General features: G+C 54.0%; 1 protein-coding gene across 1 annotated transcript; it reads right to left on the bottom strand.

Annotated features, from left to right (window-relative positions):
• Nucleotides 1–79: 79 nt before the first annotated feature.
• LOC148815171 (uncharacterized) lies at nt 80–7,534 on the bottom strand. Its single transcript, XM_088905774.1, has 6 exons — nt 7,339–7,534; nt 5,756–6,085; nt 2,505–2,831; nt 1,711–1,854; nt 1,296–1,339; nt 80–869 (listed from the first exon to the last, which is right to left on the bottom strand). Exons 1-6 carry the CDS (start codon nt 7,400–7,402, stop codon nt 720–722), a joined length of 1,059 nt encoding a protein of 352 aa, XP_088761900.1. The 5' UTR covers nt 7,403–7,534; the 3' UTR covers nt 80–719.
• Between the last annotated feature and the right edge of the window lie 884 nt (nt 7,535–8,418).

Below are 8,418 nucleotides of genomic sequence, written 5' to 3'. Positions count from 1 at the left end.
CGGTACTGGTAGTAATGGGTGGTTTGTGAGATGGCCCGTGAGCCGCTGGCTGCTTCATGTGTGGCCGGCGAGGAGCACAGAAAGCTGTTGAAAACATCACGCAGGACACAGGCTCACGCATCACGCTGACTTTATTCACACCCGATCCGCAGATCGGCGCCTCCAGGGCGCTGGACAGCACCGGCAGCACGTCAACACAGCAGAAATCGACAATAAAATCTATAAAACTGACGTGTAAAAATCCAAAATGCACGGAAGAGCTCTGGACACAAACTGTAAATAACCACTGAAGATAAAAGACACTGTCGGCGGGTGAGCTGTAGAGGGCGCTGAACACCACAGAACACAGGAGGACTGAACACCACAGCACAGGCTGCACACTACTGAACATCACAGAACAGCACAGCACAGACTGCACACTACTGAACACCACAGCACAGGCTGCACACTACTGAACATCACAGAACAGCACAGCACAGACTGCACACTACTGAACACCACAGAACACAGGAGGACTGCACACTACTGAACACCATAGAACAGCACAGCACAGACTGCACACTACTGAACACCATAGAACAGCACAGCACACAAGAGAACTGCACACTACAGAAGCCCAGAGCAGTCCGGAGAACTGCGCACTGCTGGAGCCCAGCTGTCAGCGGGCTGGGATCTGAGGGCTGGGCAGCAGGGGGCGCTGCGGCGCTGCGTGGCGAGGGCTAGGCGGTCTGGCCGGGCCTGCTGGGCCTGGCGTACCGCACCTCGCTGTAGGTCAGCCTGTCCTCCTGTATGTCCCGGCGCCGCTGGCCCGGCCGGCCCGCGGGCTTCAGGTCCAGGTGTGCGTAGGTGACGCCCCCATAGGTGTCCGTCTGCAACACAGCAGGGTCATGTGTCACACTCCTCGCAGCAACACACAACACCTTGCAGCGCTGCACAACACTCACTACACTGCACAACACTACACAACAACGCACAGCACTGCACAATGCACAGCACTGCACAACACTCACAACACCTCGCAAGAACGCACAGCACTGCACAACAACGCACAACACTGCACAACACCTCGCAACAACGCACAACACTGCACAACACTTCGCAACAATGCACAGCGCTGCACAACACTCACTACACTGCACAACAACACACAGCACTGCACTCTGTACCTTGACCACTCTGTACTTACCCTCCCATGGCCTGAACCACCCTGTACTGTAACCACCCAGATTAAATATAAGTACTTTTGTTAAGGTGTATAAAGTCTACACACACTGGTCACATGACATCACACTCACCTCTAAGCCAGGTACAAGAGCACCCCCATTCGTCTGCCTCGAGTCTGCAACAGAGGAGCACAGGCCAGACAGTGCAGTGATCCATTCTCATGAGCAGTACGCATCAATCCGTCTGTTCTCTATCTGTGTGTGTGTCTGTGTGTGTGTCTGTGTGTCTCATGAGCAATACGCATCAATCCGTCTGTTCTCTGTGTGTGTGTCTGTGTGTCTCATGAGCAATACGAATCAATCCATCTGTTCTCTATCTGTGTGTGTGTCTGTGTGTCTCATGAGCAGTACGCATCAATCCGTCTGTTCTCTATCTGTGTGTGTGTCTGTGTGTCTGTGCTGTTGTGTGTCTCTGTGCTGCTGTGTGTACATGCTGGTGTGTGTCTGTGTGTGTGTCTGGGCTGGTGTGTGTCGGTGTGTTTCTTACCTCTGTCAGAGGATGAGCGATTAATGATCAGGTAGGAGATACTTCCGATCAGAGCCAGCAGACTGAGGGCAGAGAGAGAGGCCAGGACAGCTGGGTACAGAGACCCACTCGGACCCAGGCACCACTGGAGCGCAGTCAGCTGACCTGTTCGAACAGCAGGGGGCGACACCTCACAGCTGTGTGCTCTAATACCTTTATCCTGACACACTGTAGTGTTCTCAATAATAATGGGGTGATGGGTGATGGGGGTAAGGGATAGGTAAGGGTGGGTGATGGTGGCTGTGGGGCTGGAGGTGGGAGTGTGAGAGTAAGAGGTGGTAGGGAGTGGGTAAGAGGTGGCTCATGGGTAAGGGGTGATGGCTGATGGGTGATGGGTGAGGGGTGAGAGGTGGGTGAGGGTTGAGGGGTAAGGGGTGGGTGATGGGTGATGGGTGATGGGTGAGGGGTGAGAGGTGGGTGAGGGTTGAGGGGTAAGGGGTCGGTGACAGGTGATGGGTGATGGGTGAGGGGTGGGTGACGGGTGTGTGGTGGGTAAGGGGTGGGTGATGGGTGATGGGTGAGGGGTGGGTGACGGGTGATGGGTGAGGGGTAAGGGGTCGGTGACAGGTGATGGGTGATGGGTGAGGGGTGGGTGACAGGTGATGGGTGATGGGTGAGGGGTGGGTGAGGGGTGATGGGTGGTGGGTGAGGGGTGATGGGTGAGGGGTGGGTGACGAGTGATGGGTGAGGGGTGATGGGTGATGGGTGAGGGGTGTGTGGTGGGTAAGGGGTGGGTGCTGCATGGGTGTGTCTACCTTTCCCCTCGAAGGTGCGTGACGAGATGTTCAGGCTCTGATGGACGCTACCCCAGCCTGTCCGGGCCTGGCAGGACCACGGCCCCCCCTCGCTCCACTCCTCCTCCGAGACGTTCAGGCGGCTGGTGACGCGGTAGCTGGGCCGTCCCCCCCTGTCTGCCACCCTGGTGGTCTCTCCCAGCGCCGGGCGCTCCCTCTCGGCCTCCAGCCAGCTCAGCCGAGCCCAGGGCAGCGCCAGCCCGCTCACCAGGCACAGCAGGGCCAGGCCCTCCCCGCCCTGGCTGGGCCGCACCAGCACCGAGACGCTGGGGCTGTCCGTGGGGGGGTCTGCAGGGGAGGACAGAGGCAGCTCGTGGCATGTGATGAGCGCAGATTAACGGGGACGCCCCAGAGAGCCAGGCAGCTAACACTGCAGCCTTCATAAGAACTGCGTCAGTACCCTGCCAAGATCTCACGTCATCTTTCAGAGCCGAGCTCATCACCCCAGAGAGGAACCAGAAACCCAGGGCTTGGCTGTGTGCACAGCGGTGCTGCCTCACAGCTCTGGGCTGTGGGGTTCGGTTCTGGCCGGGGGTACATTCTGTGAGGAGTTTGCATGGTCTGTCTGCGTAAGAGTGGGTTTCCCCCGGTGCCCCAGTTTCCTCCCACCTCCCAGGCTCCTGCTGGCTGCGTCACTGTTGTCTCTAAATTCCCCTGGTGTGTGTCTGTGTGTCTCAATGTGTGTGTTTGTGTGTGTGTCTGTATGTGTCCCTGTGTGTGTCTGTGTGTCCCTGTGAGTGTGTCCCTGTGTATCTCTGTGTATATTAATGTGTGTCTGTGTGTCCCTGTGTGTGTCTGTGTGTCCCTGTGAGTGTGTCCCTGTGTATCTCTGTGTATATTAATGTGTGTCTGTGTGTCCCTGTGTGTGTCTGTGTGTCCCTGTGAGTGTGTCCCTGTGTATCTCTGTGTATATCAATGTGTGTCTGTGTGTCCCTGTGTGTGTCTGTGTGTCCCTGTGAGTGTGTCCCTGTGTATCTCTGTGTATATCAATGTGTGTCTGTGTGTCCCTGTGTGTGTCTGTGTGTCCCTGTGAGTTTGTCCCTGTGTATCTCTGTGTATATCAATGTGTGTCTGTGTGTCCCTGTGTGTGTCTGTGTGTCCTTGTGAGTGTGTCCCTGTGTATCTCTGTGTATATCAATGCGTGTCTGTGTGTCCCTGTGTGTCCCCGTGTATCTCTGTGTATATCATTGTGTGTCTGTGTGTCTGTGTGAGGCAGTCAGATATTAATATTATCCCAATAATGCTCCTTGTGTTTATATGTAAATGTCTTATGATTGGGGCTTTATTGTAAACGTCTGTAGGTTGTTGTTTCATGTTAATTGTATTTGTTTTGCTTTGGCAACACCGATTGGACTGCTCGACCATGTCAATAAAGCGCCTTGAGTTCAAGTGAGTTGTCAGTGAAGCGCCGGGCGCTCGCTCGCTGTCTCTCCCTCCTTCAGGCGCTCGGACCCGGGTCCCTCCCTCCAGACCCGCCGGGGCCGACAGAACGCGGCTGCCGACGTCTTGGAGCCTGTCGGTTTTTGCTCTGTGTGGTTTTTTGCCAGCAATCGCGACATTTTAAAACAGGAGGAAAATCCCGTTCCTCTTCTTTGTCGCTGTTTTAACGTCTCATTTTCTAATTTTACGATTTTCCATCCACCCGTGCCCTCCCCGCTTCGCCCGGCACAACGAGCGAGCAGCGCGCACAAGGCGGGAACACACGCTGGTCAGCACGCCAGTCAGTCGCGGGACACTCACAGACACACGCTGGTCAGCACGCCAGTCAGTCGCGGGACACACACAGACACACGCTGGTCAGCACGCCAGTCAGTCACAGGACACTCACAGACACACGCTGGTCAGCACGCCAGTCAGTCGCGGGACACTCACAGACACACGCTGGTCAGCACGCCAGTCAGTCGCGGGACACACACAGACACACGCTGGTCAGCACGCCAGTCAGTCACAGGACACTCACAGACACACGCTGGTCAGCACGCCAGTCAGTCGCGGGACACACACAGACACACGCTGGTCAGCACGCCAGTCAGTCGCGGGACACTCACAGACACACGCTGGTCAGCACGCCAGTCAGTCGCGGGACACTCACAGACACACGCTGGTCAGCACGCCAGTCAGTCGCGGGACACTCACAGACACACGCTGGTCAGCACGCCAGTCAGTCGCGGGACACTCACAGACACACGCTGGTCAGCACGCCAGTCAGTCGCGGGACACACACAGACACACGCTGGTCAGCACGCCAGTCAGTCGCGGGACACACACAGACACACACACTCACACCAGCGCCCGGGTTCCCTGATTTTCCCTTTGTCGCTGAAAAGCCAGCACGTGTCTGGACTGTGGGAAGGAAACTCACATGAACTCGGGGTACGGGGAGAACAGACAGACCACCAGGGCCCCAGTGCTGCAATGCTGTTATTATTATTATTATTATTATTATTATTATTATTATTATTATTATTATTATTATTATTAGGACCGGGTGATATTACGGTACAGCAGATACAGCAAAGCGGTCACAACCCAGAGGAGAATATTCCCTTAGTCTGTCCGGCTGCTCGAAGCCACCCCGCCGTTTCTTGCAGGAAGCCAGAGCGCAGGCAACATCAACATGGCTGGGCCGCCTGTTCCCCACTCCCACCACCCTTTGTGTAAAGAAGCGCCGCCAGTCCTCACTGGAGGATCGCACACGACTGCGTTTCGAATGAAACCAGGATGTCGGCTTCGACAGCTTGGCTGAGCCGCCTGTTCCCCACTCCCACCACCCTTTGTGTAAAGAAGCGTCGCCAGTCCTCACTGGAGGATCGCAAACGGCTGCGTTTTGAAAGAAACCAGGGCGCAGGGCTTCGAAAGCATGCCTGGGCCGCCTGTTGCCCACTCCCACCGCCCTTTGTGTACGGAATGTGTGCGCAGGTGTAATGGCGCGCCTGCTGCTCTCAGTCTCTCCCGCTCTGCCGCGGGGGCTAGCCCGGAGTCCACAGCCTGCGAGACCCGGCTGTCTTCCCGCCCAAGGCGACAGACGCGCGTTTCCCCCCCGGGGAGGGAAGACACGCCGACAAACCGACCCCCCCCCCCCCCACCCGAGCTATAGCGTCCCCGGGACTGCCCGCGGCGGCGGGCCCGCACCCAGCCCCGCCGACCGGGTCGTCTCTGGGCTCCCCGGCCCCGGACAGCCCCGGCACGGCGCGGGGCGGGCGGGTTCTTACCTCCGACGACGAGGACGGTCCCGCGGTCCGTGAAGGCGATGTAGCTGCCGAGGTGCTCCCCGCAGTAAAACACGCCGGAGTCGGCGGGCCGGGCGGCGAGCACCGTCAGCTGGACCCGGTTCGAGTCGATTCTGGTGCTGCTGTATCGGCAGCCGGTGTTCCGGTTCAGTTTGCAGTCCGTGTTGAGGATCTCCAGCTTCCCGTTCGGGTCCATTCGGAACCAGCGGAGGAGCTCATCGTAGCAGCCCCGCTCTTTGCTGCAGGTGCAGGGTACCGTGACGTTCTGGCCCGGCTGGGAAAACACCCAGACCCTGTCCTGGGCCGGAACCGCTGAGGAACAAACAGAGCCCGCCAGGTTCGGCTTGTATAATAATAATAATAATAATAATAATAATAATACAATCGAGAAGATCTAATAGTATTACTGCACGTTAATAATATATGAGCAAAAGCGATTTTAATAATAACAGCAACAAATCAAGGTCTTGTACTATTATTTCACTTTAGCAACGATAATAATACAATTAGATCAATAGTAATTTAACAATTAATTATTATTAAAAGCTATTTGTTTTATTGCGCTTTAACAGACAAAACGACAGCGATGATATTAATTATTACAGTAATAACATATTAATAAAGTCTAACATATATTATTGCACATTAACAACAATAATAACAGTAATTTTAATAATAACAGTACGAATATAGTATCAAGATCTAACAGTATTATTGTTCATTATCAAAGATGATGATAGAAGTGCAACAGTAATTTTAATAACAATGGTAATAATATATCAGTAGGATCTAATCGTATAATTGCACATTAACAACGAAAATAAGAACAGCAGCAATTTAAAAAATAACAGCAGCAAAAATAGACTAATAAGTTTCAATCTAATGTTATTGTGCATGAGTAACGATAATAACATTAGAAAAGTTATAGTCATTTAAATATTAACGAGGAGAAAAATATAAGAAATAAAAAGGATACGAAATAATATTATAGGGCATGAATAATAATACTAATGTAATAATCATAATGTATTATTTTGGTTTAATCGTGCGTGCAAATAAATAAAAACAGGACTAAAGATTATTAACCATAATAGATCTATAAAACATAACAACGTTGTAAATGAACAATAGTACAATAATATCTGTGTACTGTAGTAATTATCAGCAGCACTGTAGTAACTCGATGGTTATTCTATGATGTCGGGGAGGAAGGTGAGTTGTACAGGCGGGTGAGCGGACACGATTCAGAAAAGGTGATCCTGTTTAAAACAGTTTTACTGTTTACTGTCTGAAGAGGTCGAATCGTCGAAGTTCTAACAGGCGGGAAACGACACGCTTGTCTTCAGGGTGGAAAGGAGTTTAAGGACTGTCGCTCCGTTCAATCGCCCGAGCCCTCGCTCCGGTCACAGCGGGCTTCGTGTCCAGTAATTACTGCTCTCCCAGTCGCGACCGGAGCCGACACAACGTACAGTATAGGCTGAATATTCAAATCTCCTCAATTATTATTATTATTTTTTAAATTTACCACACAGTTAAAAACTCTGAAGAGAAAACATGGAACTCACCGTGAACGACAAACTGAAGACCGAGGAGCAGGACAAGGGAGCTCATAGCGGAGCCCAGGCTCATGTGCTCGGGGCTGTGTCGGCGTGTCGGTGTGTCCGGGGCTGTGTCACTGTGTCGGTGTGTCGTTGTGTCCGGGGTTGTGTCACTGTGTCGGTGTGTCCGGGGCTGTGTCACTGTGTCGGTGTGTCGGTGTGTCCGGGGCTGTGTCACCGTGTCAGTGTGTTAGTGTGTTCGGGGCTGTGTCAGACTGACTGAGGCGGTGTGTTCAGCACTGCGTCAGTGTGTTCAGGATCGCGTCAGCGTCTGTGTCAGAGAGCCAGAGACGGTGTGCTCGGGGCTGTGTCGGTGTGTTCCGGACTGTGTCAGTGCGCATTGTGTTCTAGACTGGCAGTGTACAGTGTGTTGAGGACTCGCGATGGAGAGTCCGTGTGAATTGTGCTCAGGGCTCACAGTAATGTATCACTGGGCTGTGTCAGTGTGCAGTGTGTTCAGGATGGTGTGTGCAGTGTGTTCAGGGCTCTGTGTCAGTGTCAGTATGCAGTGTGTTCAGAGCCTGTGTGCTGTGTGCAGTGTGTTCAGGGCTCTGGGTGCTGTGTCAGTGTGCAGTGTGTTCAGGGCTCTGAGTGTTGTGAAGACAGTGCAGTGTGTTCGGGGCTCTGAGTGCTGTGAGGACAGTGCAGTGTGCAATGGTTCAGGGCGCTGTGTGCAGTGTGTTCAGGGCGCTGTGTGTAGCGTGTTCAGGGCTCTGGGCGCTGTGAGGACAGTGCAGTGTGTTCAGGGCGCTGTGTGCAGTGTGTTCAGGGCTCTGGGCGCTGTGTGCAGTGTGCAGTGTGTTCAGGGCTCCGGGCGCTGTGAGGACAGTGCAGTGTGTGGTGTGTTCAGGGCGCTGCGTGCAGTGTGCAGTGTGTTCAGGGCTCCGGGCGCTGTGAGGACAGTGCAGTGTGCAGTGTGTTCAGGGCGCTGTGTGCAGTGTGCAGTGTGTTCAGGGCTCCGGGCGCTGTGAGGACAGTGCAGTGTGTGGTGTGTTCAGGGCGCTGCGTGCAGTGTGCAGTGTGTTCAGGGCTCCGGGCGCTGTGAGG

This window comes from Atractosteus spatula, chromosome 25 (genome assembly GCF_055471065.1).
Source record: "Atractosteus spatula isolate fAtrSpa1 chromosome 25, fAtrSpa1.hap1, whole genome shotgun sequence".
In the NCBI taxonomy this organism is placed as follows: domain Eukaryota; kingdom Metazoa; phylum Chordata; class Actinopteri; order Semionotiformes; family Lepisosteidae; genus Atractosteus; species Atractosteus spatula.
The sequence above is the reverse complement of the archived record's forward strand: the minus strand, read 5'-3'. Positions and strand labels throughout refer to the sequence as shown.

Bases quoted from the DNA above. Each gene is read 5' to 3' on its own strand.
- LOC148815171 (XM_088905774.1), bottom strand. From the start codon at position 7,402: ATGAGCCTGGGCTCCGCTATGAGCTCCCTTGTCCTGCTCCTCGGTCTT. The intron at 1,855-2,504 runs GTAGACACACCC...CTGTTCGAACAG, and splicing joins ACGCACCTTCGAGGGGAAAG to GTCAGCTGACTGCGCTCCAG. The intron at 870-1,295 runs GTGAGTGTGATG...GCTGTGTTGCAG, and splicing joins CTCTTGTACCTGGCTTAGAG to ACGGACACCTATGGGGGCGT.